This window comes from Cheilinus undulatus, linkage group 7, assembly GCF_018320785.1.
Source record: "Cheilinus undulatus linkage group 7, ASM1832078v1, whole genome shotgun sequence".
Lineage (NCBI taxonomy): Eukaryota > Metazoa > Chordata > Actinopteri > Labriformes > Labridae > Cheilinus > Cheilinus undulatus.
The window spans coordinates 20,622,291-20,648,734 of NC_054871.1; the positions used below are offsets into that span (position 1 = coordinate 20,622,291).

General features: G+C 37.8%; 1 protein-coding gene across 1 annotated transcript; it reads right to left on the reverse strand.

The window, feature by feature from the left end:
* Positions 1-3,132: 3,132 nt before the first annotated feature.
* gipc3 (GIPC PDZ domain containing family, member 3) lies at positions 3,133-17,416 on the reverse strand. Its single transcript, XM_041792115.1, has 6 exons — positions 17,120-17,416; positions 11,300-11,485; positions 10,947-11,127; positions 4,831-4,940; positions 4,188-4,269; positions 3,133-3,284 (listed from the first exon to the last, which is right to left on the reverse strand). Exons 1-6 carry the CDS (start codon positions 17,414-17,416, stop codon positions 3,133-3,135), a joined length of 1,008 nt encoding a protein of 335 aa, XP_041648049.1.
* Positions 17,417-26,444: the final 9,028 nt, after the last annotated feature.

Sequence of the window (26,444 nt, forward strand, 5' to 3'; positions counted from 1 at the left end):
CTGGATTAACAGTGTCTTTTATGTGTTTTCTGTACAAAGAAACTAGCTCTTTGTTTAAAGAAATGATAATGGGTTTAAGGATGAAACTCCATAGGAAAAGATGTGAGAACAATGCAACCATTTGACATCATTACCCAGAGTGCATTGCACAACTATCACAGCCTACATGTGCAATGTCTTGTTTCATTATGGTTTTTATTTATGGTAAATGACCTCTTTTGGCCCAACTCCAGAGCCCACCAGATGGCCAATGGAGGCCGATAATGTCAGATTATCCTTGTCTTCCTGCTGACCTTTCCTCTGGGCCTTAGTCCAGTATTTGACAGCTGTTTTAAAGATGCATAGAACATATCTGCCTTTCAGTAATGTTTAACTAAAATTGCAAGTACTTGAGAACTAAAAAAGATATTTTATGAGAAAATGACCTGCGAGTCAGAGATGATTTAGTTTTAAAATTCAAGTCAGTCTGATCATTTTGGCAGTTTAATGCTGAAACTTGTAAAGAGAATTATATCAAAATATTGTAATTACATTTACACAGATAAACTGAAGTGAAACTTTCTTTCTCATCTTGATTGCTCAGTCATCCTATTTCCACTGATTCTGCAAATAATTTGTTTTAAACACTGATATCACAATACTCAAAATAAATTATTTTCAATCAGATATCCAGCCAGTAACCAAATAAGTCAAGGAAAATAGCTGAAATATGTCTTGCTTCATCTTGTAATCAGTATTTTTCAGTGGAAATGAAGTGGATGTGTTGAATATACCAGCCTGATTTGTCATGTGATTGTACATCCGAGTATATGAATAGAATAAACGATTTTTTTCCTATTAAAACAAACAGGCTTGACGGTAATTATTTCCAATATTTTTACTTACAATTTAAACAGGGCATCAGTTCCATACATTTGTAGGTTTTAATAAAGAGGAGTAATACTATACAAAGTGTTAACAACAAATCAAACAAAAAGGCAAACTAAACACACGGCATCTTTAATCTGACATTAAAAAAACTCTACAATGCAGCATCAGAAAGTAGCAGCAGTGCACTGAACCAAAGAACAGCTCCAACTTCATCCATTATATTTACATACTGAAACAAACCACAAAAGCCTGCAGAGCCAATGGCAAAAGTGAGTAGTAAGTAAATGTCATAGAAAGGTGTGTCTGAAACCGCATAATATCACAATAAACATACTAAATGTGATGTCACATGTATATATGCAGTACATTCTGAGATCATGGGATTTGAGAAAGCCCTGATTGCCAGCAAGTTTGAGTTTGGAACAGAAGCACATAGGTGGAGCTAAACCAACCCTAAAAACATTGTGGCTCATTGTCTATCCAATGGTGGAGCATCCTGCCATCCAAAAAGCTGCTTAAATATAAAAGTAATCTTACTGTAATACATTTTATATGTGAAGTTACACTCAAATAACTACAGAGCTGCATTAATTAACATGTTTATTGCTGCCTTTATGGTCACATTAGCTTTTTGCTTGGGCTGCAGTGCAGTGGTTAGCATTTTTTTCCCCACAGTAAGGTGGATCCTGGTTTAAATCTTGGTCAGACTGGGTTTCCATGTGTGGGCTCTCACCAGTACACCTGCTTCCTCCTACAATCTAAAGACATGCTCCTTAATTTGTGACTCTTAATTGCCCGTAGGTGTGAGTGTGAGCGTGCCCGCTTGTTTGTCTTTTTATGTCAGCCCTGTGACTGACCGGTGACCAATCCAGGGGTACCCTGCCTCTTCTCCAATGCCAGTCAGGCTTATCCTCTGGTGACCCCAAAGAGGATAAGTAGTGTAGGTATTTGATGGACAGCTTGATGCTAATTTAGCCAATGAAGCTCAGACTGGAGATATCTCAAAGATAAAGCCACTTTATGCAGAGATGATGGGCTGGTAAGTATTGTGGAGCAGCATACTCACAGGTAGCTTCATATGCAGAAGCCTGTTTGAGTATGCAGTAGGGGTGTTTGGTATGTGTTTTCGGGCACCTAAGGCTAGCCTAAGAGGAAACTTTTTTGTTGTGTTAGTTGTGGTTTTGGTTTCACTTTGACAGCTATGATCGTGTGAAAAATTCATCAAGCAGGAAACTTCATTTGGAGATTTTCCCCTGGAGGTTTCTTCTCAGATGATTACTTTTTCAGATGGAAATTTTATCACTATAATGAAACTGATGCTTTTTTTGCAAGTTACATGAGTTATAAATTACAAATGTTATGAAGGACTGATCTCTTAAGCCAATCAGTAAATTGTTTTGCTATAGTAATAGTGAAAACCTGGCTGTGAACATTTTATAACTTGGAAACCAAGAGCAGATCTCAAGCTTGTGAAGGTAATTGAAAATGAAAGATAGCAATGATACAGTCTGACTCAGAGATGACCCTGAAATGTCTCCTTGTTCCCTTCCTGTTTTTCCTGCTGAGGTTTCATCAAGGGACAAAAGTTTACTAAGCTTATCTTACTTCCTTGGTTCCTAGATGTCTGGCTGATTATTTTACACTAATGTTCCTGACACATTGTTCACATATCCTTTACTTAATTATCTATATGAAGAGGAGTATCCAGTAAAACATTGTGTACCAATTACTTAAGAACAAGCCAATTTACTCAAAACATTTTTATTAGGAGATATGGGGCTGCAAAGTCAGAAAATAAATGGTTCTCCAAAACACAAAAAAATTCTTGCAAAAAACAGACAGATACTGTATATGTAGCTAATAAATGTGTTTCCCCTTTGTCTCTACTTTGCATTTATACTTTATTTGATGTATGTTTATTCATTTGAGAGTTATTATGATTATATTCTGTGTGGATTTGTTTTGAATTGGCATTATTTCTGTCATTAAAGCACATCTGAATGAAAATCTCTGGGGCTGTTGTAGTTTTTCTGCCACCTTTAAAAATGATTTTCTGCACAATACATGCAAAATTAATTTCAATGCAATGCATTACAGAGAAATTCTCTGTGTTTTGTGCATATTGTTAATATTCAACATAAACAGAGATGATCTACCTTTGTGCAAATTAGTGGTTTCAAGAGGTAAATAACTGAATTATTGCAATCTATTATTTTTAAAGAGAGCTTGAGGAACTAAGCCCTTTACACCTTATGTATTGGTCTACATTCTCCCGTTCTTTACATCTCCAATAGCTCCCCAAACATCAAACAAGAACACATCAGGGAAAGCAAAGTCTCCCAAAACAGAGTCCAAGGCCTCTGCAAAGTCATCAGGATTCTTCTTGTCTTTTCCTGCTTCCACGATGGTGGTTGCTGCAGAAAATATCAGAAGACAGATATGAAACAAACAAATGGAAACTGTAGCTAGTGAAACAGGCCCCAAAAATGTATTCAAAGGTCCTATTTTAGACTTCTACCCCCCAAAAAAGTTAATAATACAGTCAAAAAGAGTGAAAATTTGTTATGCTTTATCACACAGAGGCTTCCAATACTGGCTTTATCTATAGAAGTCCTGCATTTTAGCATGTAAGAAAAAATAATGACCCACAAATAATGACGTCCAAAAACATACTGTTAAAATGAACAGTTCTCCAACAAAAGCCATGTATTTCAATTGGAATTTGATGGTTGAAGGGCACAGTGGAGCAATAATATATTCAGCTGAAATAATCACATGTAATCCCAAGCTTATAGTACTTTCTATAAGGCTATTATTCCTTTGAATCTGCCTTCATTCAGCATTAGTGTATCTTTATGCAAACTAAAGGACATACTAAGACTTGTTCTGAAAGCCACAGCTTTTCATGGCCAACGTTATCTGGGCTCAAACATTTCTCTCTCCATCACACTTGAAATATTCACTGAAAATATGCAACCCAAATATTGTCACTGTAAGCCCAAACAAACGGGGGGATATGAAGTCATTAACCAATGTCATATCAGGGTTGAAAGAAAGAAATATCCTCTTGGAAGTCAGGCTGTTGACCTTGAAAGTGTGGGAAAGTGCAAACTTGTATTAGGGTTAAATTAAGATACAAATCCATCAAAATCCTAACAATGCAAAGAACTTCCCGCAAAGTGAGGCCTCCTTAATACTCTGACAAAACAATGAAGTATGATTCTTTGAAATACAATGAGGTAATGTAAGTACAAGACTTTTTGCACAAATATCATCTGTCTATTTGAAGGACACAAGAGTAATGCGGGTGGCCTCACCAAGCTCCAGATCTCTGATACCCATGTAGCTCTCCAGCAGGTCATCCACCTTCCTGGTGGCACGTTCTTCAAACTCATTCTGCTGGCAGAGCACAGAGAAAAGACAGAGGTGTGAGTGGAGAAGATGTAGTGTCTTCTTATGCCATAGAATGTAAGAGCCAAGAATGTCACTGGCTACTGTTTATCACTAATATTTCTATTGAATAGATATATCAAACTGTTTAGTCTTTTACAGTAAAATCAACTAAGCTGAATAATACTTGTGGGTGTTAGCCCAAGTGTTTGTCAATTTGTCATTTCTTGAAAACACTTAGCTGAATAATGAAGTGAGTCTGGTATAATGTAGAACATCCTGATTTTAAGTGTAGGAAGTAAGAGTCACTTTGTCTGAAGAGGTCTGTTGCTGCAGAACTAAGAGACATTGTTCAGTAAAAAAATCACAGATATTGTGTCAAAGTGTGTACGTGTTGGGTTGCTTGTGAGTCAGCTGGGGTTGTTTGGTTCAGTTAGGGTCATTTCATTTCCCTCTTGGCTTATTTGAATCTCTGGATGGTTGTTTTAGACATACAGTACTGTGTGAACATGTCCCTGACCGAGAAAACTGAAAGTAAAGTCAGTGACTTGTAGAGCGTGTGAAACTCACCACTTCCTGAACTGTAGCAGCACCCTTAGATCGCAGACGCAGTGTCTCCCTCCCATTCACCATCTTCCCCTCGTTGGATTTGGGTGCTCTGGTCCTCATTCCAATCATGTCTTTACACACATACAACCATGGACTTAAATTAGAGCAAAAACATTTTACAAGGAAGTCCATTTCATCCTATTCAGATGAAAGCTCAATGCATGTTTTAATTATTTGATATTTATGCAAGAAAATTGCTTTGAAAAGGTCTGTTCTGGGCTATGTGGTATGGATTTAAGGACAAAAGTTTCAGGTCTGAACTGCATTTAAATATCGGCATTGACTTACATAACTGTGTAAATATCTGCATATTGTCTGCAAAAATCCAGTGTAGTGCATCTCTACTCTACAGTTGTGGTCACTGTAGCCCATCAGCAAGAAGGTTACTGGCTTGCTTCCTTGCCAGATTCAAATCAACAGACTTTCCATGTTGAGTTTGCATGTTTTCCCCAAGTGTGGGCAGACTCTCTTCAGGTACAAGCTAGGGTTGTCCCAATCAACATTTTTGGCCTCCGATAGTGATCTGATTTTCTAATATTGAATATCTGCCAATACTGAGTCCCGATCCAATACTCATGATTGCCTGGATTAGAATTTCACTTGTTTTTGTTTGCAAAAATAACTGAAGTAAACTGAATAACAAGTAGATATCTGAAACTTATTCCATTTAACTCAGTACAGCCAACATTGTTGTAAAACTCATAAAATCACATTTCTGCTCAGAATGGTGTAATAGCTCTGTTTCACTTTAATCATGTGTCAAAAAAACAAAGTTAAATTTTCACTTAGTGCAGTGTTTGAATTAAACCAGACAATCAAAAATCCACTTAAAAGTGGTCAAAACAGCTGACAGACCTGAGCAGTCAAAAAAACATAACTCAAATATCCGCATTTCCATTTAGAGGTGGTGAAGCGGAGTCAATAATCACACAAACAAATTAATTCAATAAATGAATTTGAAATAAAATTATAATAATATAATTCCACTTAGAAGTGGTAATTAACTTGATTATATTAGTCACAACAAAAACTAAACTCACAAAATTAATTAAAAATATCCCAACTCCACATTAAATTGGTGTAAACAGTTTGATATGAATGGGATCAAAAACATATGAATCATACAGATTCAAAACAACAATCCCTATTAAAAATGCAGCAGCTTAATCTGAGACATGAACCAAAACATTAACACTGCAATGTAACCCAAATATCAAATACAAGGCACTCTTGTTATTTCAGTGCAATTTCTAAAGTGCAACTAGAGCTGAGGAATCACTTTTTCCTCCCTCACTTTTATTTATTTACCCACTGTTACTTTAAAATGAAGTGAAGGTTCTTGTTTAGGAAATCTCGCATCCTCAATGGCCTGCTTTACATGCTCTGCTGTGTGAGACCCACAAAACTTGGGTGCATGTAGTACTGCACGCTTTAACTCAAAGGTGGAGGACTGTGCAGTGAGACTCAGCAGTGACATGGGGCAAACATCACAGCTCCAAATGTCCGTAGTGAAGCTAACGGCAGTGAAGTTGCTTTTTTAAATTCTCTGGTATGCTGTCACGTACTTTGTTGTACAGCTCCGGTAAGCCAGTTTCAGTAATGTAATGTCGAGACGGCAGGGCATGGCGTGGGGCCAAAAGCACAATTCTCCACCACTGAGATGGGCTGGTTGTCCAAAACAATGAATTTGACCACTTTTTCTGTTATCTTTTTGGCCTTATCGCTCCCTCAAGGGTACTTTTCTTTCCTCATAAAGTCCAGAGTGTGTTGCTTTGGTGTAGCTGCTTGTTGCTATAATGAAGTCACCGTATTCCGCTGCATGTTCAGTTTTGAGATGATGGATTAAATTTGTAGCGTTAAATGCAGCTCTGCTGCTACCACCTCATGAAATGGTTGTGTTGCAGATGCCGCAAGAGGCCACTGGACTGTTTTCACTCTTATGTTTAAAGTTTTCACACCGCTGACATTTTAAGCACAGGAATGCTAATGTTGCTACCGCTACTGGTGCATTTACTGCTACAACAGCTCATGTAAATGATCGGCTGGGCTGATTGAATCAAATTACTGATCTCGATTGGGATCGGGACAACCCTGGTACTAGCCTACATCCTCCTAACTTGACATGCCAGATAGACTGTTTCATACATCCATAGATGTACTTCACATTTATCAAGGAAACCTTGCATACAAAGCGCTTAGGAAGAGCAGGACATTTTTAAAAATTCTCTGACGGTAACTGAATGAAAGTTTAAGCTGTCACATTTATTATGGGCTATTCAAAGCAACAAGTCAAAATGACATAGTTAGCACTCACAGCTCAGGTAGTACTCTGAGCTCAACAGGCAGGAGCTGTCATAGTTTCTAAACAGTAAAGCTTGTCGGTGGATTAAACTCATGCCGAGGCCGGTCAGGAGAAGAGCAAAAACATCTTCTCCATCAAGAGCAGCTTTCAGTGTGGCTCTTTGCTCTTGCTTTAACAAAGAAATGTGGCCAAGTTATGATAAAATTGCTGCTAAACTAAAGCTACATCTGAGCTAACTGCTTCACCAGCAGCCATTGTATTGTATATGCCAGCTCACAGTACAACTACTTAACCCTACCTGTAACTATTGCAAACTAATGCCAAAGTAGTTTGGGAGGAGAGCTTTTCTGTCATAAAAAGCTTTCAGTGCTGTTCCTGGCTCTTTGTTTAATAAATAAATGTGGTCCAGTTCTGATAAAACTGCCGCTATACTATAGCTACATCCAAGCTAAACACCACATCTGCTGCAGCCATTACTACCCTCCCCCTGTACAACTAATCCCTGCTACCACCTGGTTATCCTCAAATGACAATGATTAGTCAGGTCTGTGACCAGATCTTGCACCGTTTCAGATTGGAGCTTTCCAAGAGGAATCTGCTGGTTGACAGACATGAAGTCTGGCCAGTCCATCTGCCTTGCAAGGTTCAGCCGGCCACAATAATTACAGACCAATAGGGGAACAAGATATAGTGACATAGTGGATATTAGGCAGTTCATGTAAATAAAATACCTAACGTGAGCTTGAGAGGAAGGCACAGGTGTTACTTACTAATGGTGGAGCCAGCTAGTGATTAAATGACATGATGAAGCTTGTTTGGAGAAGAACAAAAACATCTTTCCCACCAAGAAAAGCTTTCACTGTGGTACTTTGCTCCTCTTTAAATACAGTAATGCTGCTCAGTTTTGATAAAACTGCTGCCATGGCTGCATCCAAACTAATTGCTTTGGCAGCGGTAGCCATTGTTAACCAACAATATGTACAACTCAACCATATCTGTAATTACTCCAAACTCATACTGAGGCCAATTAGGAGAGAGCAGAAACATCCCGCTATAGCTTCAACAGAGCTAACTGCTACAGCAGCAGTAGCAATTTCCAAATCAGTTTGTCACTGTAGTTGAGGCAACTGTGAAGTTAGTTGAGGAAGGATAATGCTATGGTGCTGCTTTTCAGGGCTTGGACTAGGACCCTTATCTCCAGTGAAAGACAGTCTTGATGCTTCAACATACCAATACATTTTGGACAATGCTGTGCTTCCAATTTTGAGGCAACAGTCTGGGGAAGGCCCTTTTTTATTCCAACATATGACACATGACTGTGCGTCAGTGCACAAAGCAAGGACTATAGAGACATGGTTTGATGAGTTCAGTGCAAAAGAATTTGACTGGACTGCAGAGCCCTGACCTCAACCCCAGTTAAGCACCTTTGGGATTGCACTACAGACAAATTCCCTTGAAAACATTCAAAAGTCATGTAAAAAGCCTTCCAGGAAGAATGTAGGCTGTCAGCTGCAAAAAGGGATGTTATTTCCAAATAAAATCATTAGTCATAGCAACAAAGTATGGGTCATCGTTAACAGGAAGTCAGCCACTGACTGTGGATTTAGTTTCCTGTCTGATAAGTGGATTTCTAGGACATCTTTGCTCAGAGCCAGTCTGCTACTGCAACTTAAAAATGTCTGCTTCCTTATTTTCCTTGCTGTGTTCTTAGCCTGGATTAACATGTAGTACACTTTTGACAGGAAAAGCATTCCTCTGAAGGGAAAAGGGAGGAGGGCCTGTCAGGAGGGCTGTCCTGAATATAAGTCACAGGGCAAATGGGAAATGTGGGAAATTTGGCCTCCATAAAATAAAAAGAATATGACAAAATTTGGAGGAAGACACCAAGCCAGCTTCCTGTCACTGACCTACTTTTGGTGCAAGTCCCAGTGAACGAATAATTTGTTTGTGCATTTGAATTCATTACAGATGAATGACTGATATTGAAGTGCCCCTGTGGTTGTCTAGCAACGGGGAAAATATAACAAGAACATTGTGATCAAATATTTACAGTTTCTTTGGCACTGACTGCTGTGTGAATGTAGGGTGTCTGATAAATTGGAGGGCTTTGCATTCTCACTCTCTTTTCCTCTCCTGTGTATGTTTTTCCAATGTTTTAATCACACTGGTATAAAACTTGTATTTTTAAAACGCCTAAACAAATCTGTCCACGAATCTTAGTCCTTTTTAGCTGAATTTTCCTGGGTTTTAATTGTTGGGGTTTGAAATTTGTCATTCAGAGGGAAGAACTGCACCATAAGTCCAAAATTCACACAGATATTAAGTTCAATGATTTCTAATTTGTGAAGACATTTTAAACTACAGCCTTCAAAGTGGTCTATATCTCACTTTGTGGCTTGCTCAGTAAAAGGTGTTCTATCAAATAAACTTTACTTACTCACTATACCAATTCCATGAAAATGTGTATTTTGCTGTAGGTCAACTATAAATTGGACAAACAGCGTTAAAGTACTTCTATTTGGGCAATGGATAAGAAAGTTATTATTTAAAAAAGGGTCCCCTTAAAGGAAAAAAATTGGATGCGTGCATGAATGTCATCCTATTTATGAGGGCTATTTCTGTGCTACAATAACTGGACAAGCTTCATTTTCACATTTGTTGTAATGCTACAAACTAAAACAGACATTTAGATTAAAAAATAATGCTTTGAAGTGTAGTATCTGAGTACACATTAAATCCTTGGTACCGAACCTTAGGGTCTGGGACCCCATAAGGGGGGGGCCAGAGATCTACCAGCTTAATGGTCACTCTACAAGATGAAGCATGAAGGTATATTTGTTAATTTATACATCAGCAGATTTTTCAGTACCAATAATTAGCTTTAAAAGCTAATGTCTGCCAACACCAATATAATGTAGAAAATATGGTGCATCCATATGAAAAATATTTAATTTTGCTTGAACAAAAATACAAATGCACTAAATATTTTTAAGTATAAAAAACTATGAGCAAAATGCTAAAATGCTACTGCTGATCTGACTTTCTACCAAAAAGACTGCTTAGAGCTTATTGCAAGTTTGCATATTGTAAGTATATATTCAGTGTTTCATTCTATTTGCTCCTGAAAATGAGACTAACAATCACAGCAACACACAGTCTTTCAACTAAAGCTTAACAGCACCACCTTAATACTGGTCCATTATAAATGATATGTCTAAAAATGTCCAAGCCAATACTCTCACTACATGTCAGTCTCATTTCTTTCTGCCTTTTTTTCCCTGTTGTGCTGATCAGATATAAAAGTGGTCCAGAGATTGATGAACTCCATCAACCTCTGGGATCAACTGTGGACAACAGAGTCCTTCTGATCAATAATAATGAAGCTTTTTTGCGGTGCATGACAACCATATCTGAAGAAATAGACCCCTGAGGAGGTTTTAGATGCTAATTATATTAAGTAACAGTGTTATGAAATCCACTTCTGCCTTAAACATGTGCTGCTGAGAGCTTTAGATACAAATGACAGCAGATATAGAGAGCTGTCTATTCCAGTGCTATTACAGAGATTTCACTGGTTTGCTTGTCTCTGTAATAGACCATGTTACATAAACATTTTTTTCCACACTTGGCTACTTAGTTAGAGCAGGAATGCAATACAAGGTAAAATACATACAAACAAATGAGTTGCATTTTTTTGCATGATCAGATTTTGTATTCAAAAGTTCATTCTGTAATTACATTTAGGACAGGTTATTGAGACAGTTCCTTTACTCACCAAAGGCCTTCTTAGGCCCGACCAGGCGTAGGGTGAAGGGAATCCCTCTCGGCTGCTCTTTCAGCATCTTTGCCACCTCGTAGTGTCGACACCCCACAATGCTCTGGTCATTGATGGCCTCAATGTGATCACCAACACAAACTGTTTTCAGTCGATCTATGGTGCTGCCTTCTTTTATCCTCTGAAAGAGACAGATTGGAAATTTGAATGTTTAGATATCCACACTGGAGCCTTCTAAAGCATTAAGTGACAGGGCTTTTTTCACAACATTTAATATTTACACTGGGATACATTAAATAGAACAGTTGCTTGGTAATGGCGACTATGATAAAAAGTGTTGACTATTTGCACACCTTGATGAAAGCATATCCAGCGCCGTTGTCTGTGATAGTTAGACCCAATGCATCTTCTGTCTTTGTCACCTCCACCTCTTTGGTTTCTCCTCTGACATGAGCAAAGATGAAGTCCTCCAGTCCGATCTGTCCACCCAGAAGCTTTTGCATGTCCACTTTATGAGAGTTTAGGGTGCAGAACAGGATCTAAAAGGGATCGAGTCTATTGTTAAATCAGCTTCCAGCATGTCAATTAAACTGTAAATTCAATTTAAAACAGAAATGTTTTGTTAGGACACTGTGGATATTGACATCCAATTGAAAATAGCCTTTTAGCACACTGTTCTTGTCTTGTTGTTCTTGCCAATAAGGAATGATCATATTTTACTTGACTACAATAGTTGTGCACTTTTTCCACATCTAAGACAAAGTTGAAACTTCCAAGTTTGGGTTCCTCTCCATTTTTTTTTTTTTTTTTTTTTTTTTTTTGGCACATTGTTGACTTAGAGACAGGTATACTATAACTGTAAAGATGCTGTTAATCAACCTTACTTGTAAATGTTATTTTTTCTTAGTAGGTGATATATTGTTTGAGAAATCAAAACCACTGGTGTCTATGTCTGTTTCTGTCAAGTCACCATGTACCTAGTTTTAATGCAAGTATGCAGTTTGAGCAGCAGAGGGCAGTAGAGGCAAACTATTTCATTCTGCTGTTGTGGCATTTTCTAACAGTTGGTGAATCTCATAACTTCAACCCCTCTGTTGAAGATTTTAACTTGTAAAGCAATTGTAGCTGTAGTGTACAAGTTTATAATAAATGAAGAGTGTCACAAACTGAATAAAAGTAGCTTACAATTAATACACTTAAGAAGACCTTTCTAAATATCGACAAGTTAAACTTCACAGACACAAGTTAGAAAGAATAAACCTATGTCAGCAGAACTTGCACTTTGGCATTGCTTGACTGAACATGCCACTCTCATGTTACATCTTTTAAACTCTGGACTATCACTTTCAAAATGTTGTTTATGTTTTGGAGCTGTGTCTATTTATAATGTGAGACACCCTCCAAGTCCTAAATTTGTTATCCTGAAAGGTTAAAGATCAAGTTTGATTCAGTGATCCAAAGCGGAAATCCCAGATAACCCATTTGAACTATTATCTCTCTGTGAGTAGTTTCTCACAGTAATAGCTTTGGCGAGTGGAAGAGTCTGACTGCAGGCCAAGGTCTTTTCTGGCACTGACTGAGCTGTACGGTAACTTTATGCTGCTGTTCAGTCCACAGTAGGTCTAGCGAGCTGCTGTGCTTCTCACTATCACTACCTGACTGCTGATGTTTTCATGAAAAGTCTTGTATCTAAAAGTCTGACTGCAGTCCAAGGTCATTTAGATATGCACCTTATTGGATCAATTATTAGCTCAAATTATGTCAGAAACCATTCATTATTGGGTAATTAATTGATTTAACCAAAATGAATATAAACACAGAAAAGCCTAATAGATCTTATGAATGTTTATTTAATGGTTAGCTGTCTTATTATGATAGTTTGATTTTATTTTTCAGCCAGATCTTCTCGCAAAGCTAGTATAGTCAGCATTTCTTTCAAAGGAAGGCTGCAACTCTTGCATTATTTATGTCAAATGTTGTTTTTCCTGCTGTTATATTGTTTCAGAATACGTGACGATTACATGAAGACAATAGACAAGAGTGTACCCTTAGTAAGATAAGCACATTCTCTGGAATTAGGAGGCTCTAATTCAATTAGCCAAGAGCACCTGAGAGTCACATACAAACCATGTAAACTGACGTTTTCTTTCTCATACAAATTTAGCTTTTAGAACTTGAATCTTGTTGCATCTGGCCCAAACTTTACATGCATGGCTGGTAGCCACCTGATTTGATCTTCCCTTAATCTCCAGTCATTTATGTTTAACAAGTGGTGCACAGATAGGTAAAGCCTTCATGGTGGCCTTCAAAACAGAACTGATAATTATGAGATAAGGTGAATGTCAAATGGTTATTGTGCTGTCACTGAGTGTGTTACCACAACATAAGAATAGAAGTACATAATAATCATTAACTTCACTTGACAAAAGGCACTTGTAAGATGATTTTTCCAGTCTATAGAAATGTAGTATTGAGTTGCTTATGCAATGCAATACATCTTTTAAATATGCAACAAACTTTTTAGCCCTTGAACCCAAAAATAACAATGCCAGAGACAGGGGACCAGAAGTCGAAAGGAACTAATAATTAAATTTACTCAAAATTTTTTGGGCACTTAAACTTTTGTGAGTACATTCTGAAATCAGTACTTTTACTTATAGTTTAAACCAAACTAACTGTACTTTAACTTGAGTACAAGAGTCTTATACTTTTCCCAACTCTGTTGACTACACAGTAGCATATAACAAGAGAATGACTTTACATCACATCCCAAAATAGCTGTGGTACACAGCAAAAACCGGAGTGTTGATATCTCAGGGTTTAATATTTCTGAGTTGATTTTAACTGCTGTGGATTGTTTGGTCATGTTTCTGGTGGATTGTGTTTGCTCTTGATGTGAGACACATTTGTACCATGAGTGAAGTTATCCACTGAGTTAGGATTTCCATCTGTGACTTTAGGTGCTCTAAAGGACCTATAGAGCATATTCTTCATCAGACTGCATAGCCTTGCCAAGAGGTTGACTGTCTGTTTTGTTCTTGACACAGATTTTTAAGAGTTACTGCTGCTCTGTCATATTAAAAAATATTAAACACTTTCAAAAGTTAAGCTGAACCCAGCAGTTTTCAACCTTTTTTTGCCCAAGGCACACCTGAGGTTGAGCCAAAATCTCAAGGGACACAATGTTTATTTTGATACAAAATCAACTCTTTAAATGATTTTATGGTTAAGGCTGCCCATAAGGGACAATAAAGGGAACGGCTTTCTGAGTCCGAGCCAACGGGGGGATCATGAAGGTCTGTTAAGCTGTGATAACCAATAACCCCAATAATAAACACTCTTATAAAAGCAACAAAAAATAAGTTTTACTTATTTGTGCTTTGGTACCTTTTTATTGGCAGTGTTAAATATACTGAACTAAATAATTAGGAACGTAATGCAACTTCATAGCTAGGCCATGATGTGGGCAAATATCAGGATACCTGAAAACAAAGAGGAAGAAATTTATACAACTTTGATTAAAAAGAACTGAAAAACTGTGACAAGAGACAACAAACAAAAACTGGAAGAAATTGTCAAAAATGGGTTCATGTGGCAAAATTGGTCAAAAAGTGGCCAAACAATGGCAAAAATACATTTAAAGTGATAAAAAGGTGGCAAAATTAGGCAAAAGTAGCCAATTGGGTTACAAGTGGCAGATTAGGGTTAAAAAAAAATCAAGAAAGATGGTTTAGAGGTGCCGGAGAAGATACGATAATGTGCCACAGTTGGCAAAAAAGTGGCAAAAATCAGCAAAAATGGGTTAAAGGTGTCAAAAGAAGTAATTTCAATATCTAAACCCAACAATAGCTTGCCACACTTTTCAGCTCCAAAGTGAGGAAACTGTTAGCCAGGATGCTTGCACCAATGTTTCTGATCCAGCACAAATGCTCTGATATCATCAAAAAATCACAACTGGGGAGGGCTCTTTCATTGTATTTTTTCTGGGGCCCAGCTAATTCTGTGTGCAGACTTGGTTACAGTACTTTTCATGATGGTGTAATAAAACATAAAGTTGTACAAATTCCCAAGGCACACCTGGGCTTGGACCAATATAGACACTTTTAATGTGGTAAATTTATCTATATGAGTTTAATTAACACTCTCAATTAATTTTGCTGTGTATTTTATTTTATTATAGAAGTGCTCATATTTAACTGTACAACTCATCAGTATTCAGAGTAAACTTTAAATCAAATAATTTTCACTTTTAATTGAGTAGATTTATAGACCAGTACTCTTACTAATAATTAATAAATTCTAACCAGAGTAACTTTACTTTTATATGAGTACATTAATCTTGTATTTTTTCCAACTCTGCTGGGAACTCGTTGTCTTCCTGGAAGTGGGGGGTAGGACAGAGAGGGTCACTCAAAAACATTTCCTAGCACTAGCATAATAAAAATGCAAAAAGAACAGAAAAGCCTAATACCTTAACCCATAATATAAATTAGTTGTAAATAAAAGCGTGTTGTCAGTTACATTGGAAGCAGAATGAAAGTAGTTTCCAAGACCCGCACTGAGTGGATATTGTAAATTTAATATCTCACAAGGTAATGTCTTCGTATGACTGTGTCTTTAGAAAGCAACATCCCCCTATACTGCTGTCATGTGCAAACTTACATTGTAAGGATTTGTTTTGTTTTTTTTACACAACTTTTGTTTTGGCAGAAATCTTACCAAATGTTGACTATGGTTTTGTCATAAACTGTACCCATTTTTGGATATTGTATATTTTTTTACTATACAAGAATTTCGATTTTTACATAAAGAAAGGGGTCCCGTGACCTTGAGCTTGGAATCACTGGTCTACTTCTAAAGCAATGCTGTTCCATCCGCTATCAATGTCTCTAACACATTTTCATCTCTCCACTTCAGCACTGCTTTCTAAAGCTGCATTTTTTAAAAGACGTGCCTGTCTTGAAAACAAATTAAGTTGACTCATATATTTTCTTTCTGGTGTCTGCATGAGGGTTTTATCTGTGGCTTTTGGCTGTGTTGAATATAAAGAGAGTATCAGGCTGCAGGGTGGTTTGGTCGGCCCTGACCTACTAAAGAAGAAGTGGCTCGACATTTTCTCAAGGATTCTGGCCTTGTGAGAAGCTGTCAACTTTAACCTGACTGATAACCAAACCTGTTTTCATCACCAATGTAAAGCTTTTTATCCAATAATAGTATGTCTTTGGAATTATTGTGAACTTAAAATTTTCTATGCAATATCCCTACTTTAGTAAGTATCTCTCCATTTTAGATATCCAGAAGATATTAAGATTGACAGGCAGTAATTTAGTGGTTTCTCTTAATGGGAACTCCACCATTCTTACGCACAAGTCATGAGGCATACAGTCAGACGACTAAAACAGCTGTTTTTTAATATGTTAAATGTGACTCTGATGGGGCTCTGCCAAGTGTGACAACGTAATCCTTGTGATGCCATCAGGGGATTAACTTGGAAACTCCATATCAAAGAAAGTCTGTGTTTATAACAGAATTAGATGGTGCTACTGTGAAGCAGGACTATCCAGTTTGAAGAATGTTTAAAGAAAGGAAAATCCATCTCTAGGACTTTTTCTGCCTCTCCAACCTTACTTGCAAATCTTGACAATTTTACAATGAAGTTTATATGAGTTGAAATGAGGCAACACTGCTTTTGATCATATAATGCAATCAAATAGGGCAAAATAGGTACCAAAATCATGACGATCCTATATTAATTTGGAATTTTGAAACGGTGGATCAATATAAGCCCCTATCAACTGTATTTCTATGGGACTTTTACATAAAAACTTGCTCCAAAATAATTTCTAACACTGTAAGTTGTTTTGTTATATTCCACGTGTGGTGTATATTGACTACAGAACATTATCTTGTTATTTGTTTCCATTATTGATCCTGCTTGAGGCCCAGACAAGTGCAAAGTCTGGCAGACAGCAATGAGGCCAAATGGTCTTCAATAGTGCATCATGGAAAAAGCCTTGAGTGGAAACCTTACACCGATTTGCAGTAGGCTTGACAGACCAGAAATGCAACAAAGGAATAGCAGAACGTTTTTACCTCAGTTACTTTTCAAAAATGTGTACATGTAGCTGATTATCTTAATCATATTTACACACATAGCTGTGTTTGTTTTGTACCTCTGATGGGGAGATGTTGAACACTTCAGCTATCTTGGCATATAGCTCTTTGACATTGGTGAATCCGTGGATGCGGCCTGTTGGACTCCCATGGGCCAGCTGTGTGTGGAAGATGAGCCTGGGTCTTGGGTATTCCGGTGGCCCCGGTGGCGGCGGTGAAGGAGGAGGAGGAAGCGGGGGCGCTGTGGGCTCCACACATGCAAGGTTCTGACTCTGATTCTGGGCCTTCTGGTCCTCCAAGGCCTCGGCTCCTGCCGCCTTGGGGTCCTGTGGGCTCATAGCCTCCCCGTTCTGCATCGGGCTTCAGCTCAGGTATGGTCGTCCTCTGAGACGACTGCTCTGGCAAAGAGAAACACCTCGTCCGTCCCCTCTGCTGAGCTGACGAACCAACCAGCCAGCCAGAGCTTTGGGGTGAAGATGAATTAGTGATGAGAGTAGCCTGGTAACCATACCTGGAGGAGGCCAGCCAGACCCTGCTGCTAGAAACCCAACACCTTTAGGGTTGAGGATTGAATGTGTAACACCTGAGCCTCTGCCAGCTCACGCATATAGAATACAAACAAAACACATCAGGTAAAGGTCTCTTAATACAAGAGACACAGTTGATCACCAATATCAGTCTGACTGGGACAAATGTTGCACACACAGCAATGACTATATCAACATCCCTATGAAGTCTTTAAACACATGCATATCTGCAAAATAATGGCCCCTCAGAGATGACCACAGACAATGTCCCAGTGTTACAGGTAAGGTGATATCACAGGAGGGAGGGTGCTCCCCCTTCACTGGCCTCATTAAATGAAACTGGCTGTTGCCTGAGATGTGACCTTTGTGACCCTGTAAACAGCACACATAGAGAATAAGGGAGTTTAACAGAGAAATGTTTTAAGTAGATTCTCTTAATTTGAAAGGGCTTTCCTGTGGAACAATGAGCATGTATACAAACGCCAGGAAAAAAATATATCAATTTCTAAGTAAGGATAATGCTTTTGTGTGTGTCCAACATCAAACTTGCCTGCAGTTGCAAAGCACTGGAATCCAGTCTGTCCATATCTATTGAAAAAAAAACAGGTACAATTACAAGACAGTTGTTTTTTTTGATGCACTTTGCAATAACAGTATGTAGTTCTCAACACTGTTTTCTAGGTTAACAACTTCGGTTCTGGCAAATACCTGTAAAAGTTATTCCAACACATAAGCTCAAAGGTAATACAATAAAACGTTTGTTCACTGTTCCAGGAAACAGGACGACTCTCCCAACAGGAAATAAATCGACTGCACGGAGCAGGACATTCGTTCTTTGGCTAGATACAAGCCATTATGCTGACGGTAAGATAGCAGGTGTATGAGTACAAAATGCTGTTTACCATGTGTTATACCATGGTCTTAGTGAATACTCGTTTCTGATTGGCTCGGAAAATTCCATTGGTGCCAATTAACTTCTGATATATGGACACCTTTCAAACTTCTCAAGTAGTTCCAGTCAAAAAAACATTACACTGTTCCAAATAAATGCACAGCAGTCCATCCATCCATTTTCTATACCTCTTACTCCGTTCCGGGTCGCGGGGAGGGGCTGGAGCCTATCCCAGCTGTCATCGGGCGGGAGGCGGGGTACGCCCTGGACTGGTCACCAGTCAATCGCAGACAGACACATTCTCACACTCACATTCATACCTACGGGCAATTTAGAGTCACCACTTAACCTAATGAGCATGTTAACCTAATGACCATGAAAGGCCATGGCCCTGACTGGGAAGGGAGCCAGCAACCTTCTTGCTGTGAGGCAACAGCGCTAACCCCTGCACCACCATGCCCCCCCATGTGCAACAGTCGTTAGCCATTACTCTGTTAGGAGTAACCATAACAACCTGACACAGTCAGATTTTCTGGTAAGTAAATGTGAAGTTTTCTGAGGACAGAAATGAGCTAATTTTATACAATAATGAGCAATTTAATCATTTCATTTGATTTATTTGGTGCATACGACAACTTTGATGACTGGAACTGGAGGAAAAAATGAAGAGAAACAAGCGGCACAAAGAGTTAACACCGGATGATTTAACTCAACTCAAAGATGAGAAGGATGAAATCAACACAGAGAAAACAACAAAATGGGCGATTACAACACTGAGAAATTTTCTTGCTCAAAAAAGGATGAATACAAACTTTGAAAACTGCCTCGTTGATGTTTTGAATGATACCCTGCGAGAATTTTATGCTGCTGTCCAGTCAATGAAGGCAGACAGGGAGTAGCTACAGCGTTGCCAGCCTGAGGAGCCTGTGGGCCAGCATCAACCATCACTTATTTACGGTTGGCAAAGAATAAATATAATTTACCACAATGATAAACAAATAGACTAGCTAGATAGTTAGCCATGAGTTCCCAAAATTTGCCTCAGGCTTTTCATGGTTAAATGACATCCATCAAATGGGTAGATTAGCCACCCAGTAACTTGTCCCCCAGTAGCCGCCATCTTGCGGTAAAGAAAGGAGGAGGTTTCAAATATTGTAAACGGTGTACATAGCTATAGCAGCTAGCCAGAAATGGACAAAGTGCAATTACATTGTACTCAGGTAAAACTACAGTTATTTGGGCTAAAATTTACTTAAGTAGAAGTAAAAAAAAAATCTGCTCTATAAATCTACTCAAGTAAAAGTAATTCATTTAAAGCAGGGGTTCTCAACCTTGGGGTAGGGACCTCCTTGGGGTCACAAGACACTGAGAGGGGGTCACCAGATGCCTTAAAAAAAACTAAGAATATTTTTTAAGTTACACTGTTGACACTTAACACCAATTTGACCAAATTTTAATCCTTTTTATCACTTTTTATCACCACATAAAACCCATTTTTGTCCATTTTAAACCCTTTCCATCACTTTTTTTCTGCCTGATTTTGCCACTTCTAAACCAGTTCTTGCCACTTTCTGCCTATGTTGCCTCTATCATCCGCTTTTTACACTGCTTTTTGCCCATTTCAACCACCATTAACCCATTTTCTCCAGTTTGTATCAACTGTTCATCCTAGTCCATCTATTTCCACCAACTTTTTGTTCTTAAAAGCCATTTCAGCCACTTTTTGATCCCCTTTTACCACTTTTTGTGCCCATTTTGTCACTTTTATCTAATTTTTGCCACTTTTAACTCATTTATGTTTTTAAAAATCCAATTTCATCATTTGATGCAATGTGGAACCATTCTGTGCCACTAACTGTTATGTGTAATCAAACTACTGGCAAGTTTCATGTTGAAAGAAAACATGGACCATCTCATTTTGACTTTTTAAATCTTTACTGAGTAAGGACGGATGGAGCAAAAATACACGACTGGAAAAGTACCAATACTCCAGTTAAAGTGTCCTGGTCTAAAACTCTACTCAAGTAAAAGTAAAAAATAATTGATTTAAAATTACCTTGAGTACTGAATAGCTACAGAGAAGTTGTACAGTAAATTATGAGCTTTCCTTATTGAAGGGAACAACATGAGAGTATGGATATCCAACCAGTTTGTTGTGCTAGTCAAGCCTCTATAATAAAATAAAATACACAGCAAAATGAATTGAACTCATACAGAGCTAAATTTAGCTCTTGAATGATCTGAAATCATTCTCTTGTTATATGCTAGTGTTTAGTCAACAAAATCAGAAAAGGTACAGGAGTATTGTACTCAAGTTGAAGTACAGTTACCCTGGTTAAAGCTTATTTGAGTAGAAGTAAAGGTACTGATTTCAAAGTGTACTCATAAAAGTACAAGTACCGTAAACACTACTCAATTACAGTACTTTGAGTAAATGTAATTAGTTATTACATTAACATGACTAAAAGTATTTTGTTACTTTCCACCCCTGTAGCTAGCTCAGGTGGAATTGCTTGTAAGTGTCTCAAATTAATGTGCTTTTCATGTGCAGCTGCAAACATAGGTAACAAGGACTCAGTCAAGGGTTAAACATTAAACATTTTTTGAAATAAATGTGACAGAAAAAAATGTTTATTTCTACTTAAAAATGATGAGGGACTTATGTCTTTAATCCCTGAAAGAAATCAAGCGATTAAGACTGAGATGTGATTTAAATAAAAGAGACTGAGAAGCGAAGATCTGAGAAGATTTAGTTTGAGGACTTTACATCCCTCAGCCAATCAGAGTCCAATATTCAATGTTGCAATATATCAACTCCTAGAACCATAATACCAAATACTGGCATCCTTTCTCATTTCTTTGAAGAAAAGCATGTTGTATTGGTTAAATCAAACAGGCAGGTCAATCAGTTTTCCCAAAATAATGTCTGTATGGGCTTATGATGCCATTGAACCAAGGTCCTGGGAATGATAGTTTAACCAATCAGGCAATGACTGAAAGATGTTTCTGTCACGGTCTTTTGTGTCATGACTGGATGAAATATCAAAATACTATCATTTTGCTCTGCTCAGATGATCTTAGAAATTGTATTTGTCTCACTTGGTCCCTTGTGACACGTTGCTCATGCAAATCAAGGAAGCGTTAATGTCAGAACACAAAAGGGTATCTGTCTCTCTGCCTGGATGCTGAAATTCCACAAAAATTACCTTTTTAAATGCCAGCTGGGAATGTGTCATCGCCATCGGGATACCATTGTAATTCCCCCTCAGACAGGAACCCTTTCCAGTGCAGGCATGTGTGCTGTGCATTAAATAAAGGCTATAGATTGTCCCATGGTATACTAAGATGAATGCCAAAATCATCTTCTTTGTCCCCATATTATTGAATTGTTTTTTAATTCATTTTTAAACAGACTAACTTGTATACAAAAATAGACTGTGTGTAAGTAACAGTTAACAGTTGATGACTTCTATGGCACTTTAAAAACAAATACTTTAAACCCTTCTTTGGTGTTCAATCTTGACTGTTTTTCCTCGACAACTGGATTTAACCCTTTTGGGGCAAGGAACCGTATATAGTCTCTTTGGTAGACTTCCTTCTTGGCCCCCCCATTTGGAAGTACAGTAGAACCAGAATTTTTTTTCACAGCCAATCAGTGAAAATTACTGAATATCTTTTTTGGTCCCAAACAAATGGCCCAAAATCATAACTTACCATGATAAGTTGATGAAACTCACAAATCATAAAGATGGATGGTAGTCTTAAATGTTTTGATGGAATTTGTTTCTATAGGACTTCTAGAAATTACTGCAATTTTGGTGTGAAAATGGAAAAACATTTGGACATATGCCTGTTGCTGGAAAATGGTGTCTATGTTGAAATATAGGATTGATTTATCTGGCCATCATACTAAGGGTATTTTCGTGACTAAGAACTTATAATAATGTAGGATAATAGTACTCTACACTGTAGATACATGTTGCCACAGGTTTGTAAATGAGCAAAGAGTTACCCAGTTGTAAATTTTACTCATTTATAGAAATTTAAAGAAATATTAAGATTTTTTGTCATTCCAAGTGGTTTATATCTGTTTTTCTTTTTACTATGAGCCTTATTTCTGCTTAACTTCATTAAGACATTCAATATTTTGCGATTTCTGATGGAATTATAAGGAAAAATAAATGGTAAAAATAGTGGAATATGTGATTTTAGTCAGTTTTCAAACACTGTAACAGTTTTATTATACTTAAACGACACAAATCAGTGACTGTTTTTATTGTAATCCTCATCAGTGCCAACATTCACCTAGTAATTCAGTATTTGTGATTTAATAGGGTTCTTGATGGAGTTATAAGATAAAACTGGCATCTCGCTGTTAGCGTATTCTGAAGCCAGTCTCGTCTTGCCTCCAACAAGTTCAGAATCCTAAGACATCCTCACCAACTCTGATGTCCCTGACCCTGTCAGGAGATACTGTGGCTATCTCAGATGATTCTGTGTGGTTTGACCTGTCTCTGTTTCATGTCCTAATTAATTATTCAAAAGTAAATATGTGTATAAAATAAATATTTTCTATTTGAATATTTTTTAATGTGTACGTAAATACTACTTTGACTTTATATGCATACATTTTTCCATTAATAACATTTTTATAGGCTATTCATGCACTATGGAAACTTTTTTTTTACTCAGAAAAGGGGAAGTGCCCATATATGGTCACTTGGTTGACATTGGTTTTCACCATGATAATGTAAACTATATATAAAAGTGACAAAAGTAAAAAGAAAAAACTCATGGGATGTCCACCAATAATATTCTAGGGCTTCCAGGGCAATGAGTGCCCTATGAATGGTTAAAATACAATGCCATATTATATCATAGGATTTGATAGAAATATGACAGTCTTTTTTGGCACAAATACCAAGGAAATGCACAATAAAATTGCTCCAAAGGTTTTTTTTTAAGTGAAGATTATCACCACAAGCCTTTGGAGCAGCTTCTGGTATGTGAACTTATTTTTCTGTTTTGCTTGATATACTTTTTGGTTCAGCACCCAGTACTCAACTTTATGGGATGTGAGTGCCTTTGAACTTTTTTGAATTCACAATAAAATTGCCTATAAATACCCATGTTTAAGGATAATATCAAGCTAAATAAAACATTCAATGCACAGCTGGGGTACAGTCTGTGACGTACTTTTAAAACCTGCTTCTCAGGCATTCCTGTACACCTGTCCTCAATGTGCAGAGCTGCAGCTGTTTGTACGTCACAGCCTTTTTTATCCAGGCCAAGGTGCTACTTCCCTTCCAAGGACAGAGTGTTTACTCCAGCAGCTGATAATGAAGGTCTCATAAGCAAAACATTCAGTTTGCAGCAGATAACAGTCAGTCCCCAAAGCAAAGGACATCTTACTTTCTCTTCCTGCAGAGACATGGCTGCATGATAACCTCTGTCTATACTTATTCAAAGCAAACAGATGACTAACTTAGACAAGGGCGATAGCATGCCATCTTTGCCAGATAGGTGGCATAGAGTTTTTTAGATTATGCTGATTTGTGCACTTAAAATCAATCTGCTATTTCATACAATAGGAAATTACGCAAGATTAGTATCAGCAGGCTTTCTGACTCTGCAGTGATTATGACACAGAAATAATGAAATTAGTGTCAGTAAATGATAGCTGAAAGAAAGTATTTGTGTGTTTGCAAAGCATATTTAAAATATGACCTTCTTATGCAACTCTCAGCTGATTGGATCTAAATGGATGGTGTGTTTTTCTCTTATTAATATTGAAATCCTTAACAAATATTGACTATTGGAAGAGTGAGCAAATTCACTCTTGTGACTCAAGACCATAGTGTTTGCAAAATGTGAGGTCTTAAAGGGAAATGAAAAAATGTGTAGGTTATTTTATTCACTTTTTCTCATTTCTTCTTGGAACACTATTTTATTCATCAGTTATGGCATGCTGAGTTGAATGTGATTTTCACGTCAATTTCACATCTCACAGACAACAAGAGTGCAAAACAGGGCCTCAAGGACCTTAAATGTCTCTATAACCCATATAAAATTGGGATTAATCAGATGACCTCAAACCAACTGACAAATCTATGAGTGGTGGATCCTTACGTATAGCTCCCACTCCGCGTGATTTTTGATCCAGCTGTCACTGTAATGGAGGAGCACAGAAAGGCCTGACATGCTTTCGCTTCATCGACACCCCCTCATTACATCACAGGCCTCCATAAAAAGCGTGATTTCCTGCTCTCTCTCTTTCCGCTTTGTTTCTGGCAGTGGAGGCGGAAGGAAAGACCGTGAGCAGGCCTCTGAAGGCCTTGCAGACTGTGCGAGGGTGGTGTGTGTGGATGCTGTGTCATGTGGCAGTACACTGCTTCATTTGTTTGGGTGGCGTGGTAGAGCATGAGCTGCCCACTGAAAGGGAGAGGGATTCACTGCTAAGATTTGCATGCCTTTTCTGAACTTATTTATAATAAGGATTTTCTGTGAAAAGAATGAGTGGTGAAATTTTCTGGAGAAAGCTGAGTGAACTAAATGGTTGCTCACTAATTTGTCATGATGTGACGTATTCATGACATCAGTGGCAAACCATAATTAATTGATATAGTCACACTCCCCAAGGATGTTAGTCCATCAGGGTTAAAAACACAAACACGACTATTTTCACTGGAAATATATCAGAACACCTATATATCAAATATTGCTTAATATAAAATTTTGCATTTGATCATTAATTTTGGCTATAGAAATTGAGAAAACGGTTTATCCATTCACAAAAGCAATGCCATGATGTCTTGAATGTTAATTTTCAATAGTGGCCTCACATTTAGACACTTGGGTCAGACACAGAAAACAATACCAAAACTTGTACTCTCCAAAGTATTTATTGTAGAAGGTAGCTTGATCACAATTTTTTTCTTTTCATTTTGCCTTATACACTTCCCTATGGCATCACGTTTTTATTTTCGTCAGCAGCATGCACACAATAATCCAATATGACTTAGGTGGCACCTCAGACTTTGCTCCTATGGCCTTGGTTTACTGATTATACTGTAGGTATGTGACTTTACCATTTGTTGCTGCAGTTGTGTTTTTTTTCCTCGGGTAAGGGGGGAGGTGTGTGAATTGGCCCTTCATTAGCAGCGTACACCAAGCTTGGCTGAAAGGAATTGTTTCATGCTGTGGCATTACAATAAAAGCCACCAGCTGAGCAACTGACCAGCTTTCTGAGTCACTGGCCCAAACTTTCCCTCATAACAAAAGGAAAAAAATTGGCTTATTCGTGTCCTGGCTCATTGAGATACAAAGGATTAAAGTGATTTCCCTTTTCAACACAGTTGGTGATGTCAGCTCTTGCAGTACAACAAACCAGAATACATGTTCATTAGCTTCTTTGAATTGTCACATGCAGTTAAAACCTCAAATTGCTACATACAAATATACTTTATTGTCTTAGATTACACCATGTTTTCTTAATATTAATGCTAGGAAATAGAATTATATTAAGGGTAAAGGTTTAGCTCCCACAGGCTGTAGAAAATCCAGCTTTTTGTTTGAGGATGTAAAGCAGTCTGTAAACAATATAGCTACAGCCCCACCCTGATGTACATTTAAAGTTTATTTCTGTCTGATAAAGAACAGTATGTTGTGGCATGTGTTACTGTTTTGTGAACTGATATGTCTCTTCCCCCATGTTATTCCCACGTGAAATGCTAATTCCACTTGTAAATTATTGATTATAAAGCCTTACACTGGCACAATAATAACACAGGGCCCTCTCTTTAAAGGTCTGAAGAGAAGGACTGCCTCCCCCTTCCATATAAGGAAATGGGCGTTCATCACAAGCCAACTGCCCCGTTCTGATTGGAGAATCGGTCTGACATGACCGTTTTTTCCCAACTCGTCTCCGAAGCTGATTGGTCGGTGGACTTGGTCCGATTTAGGCTC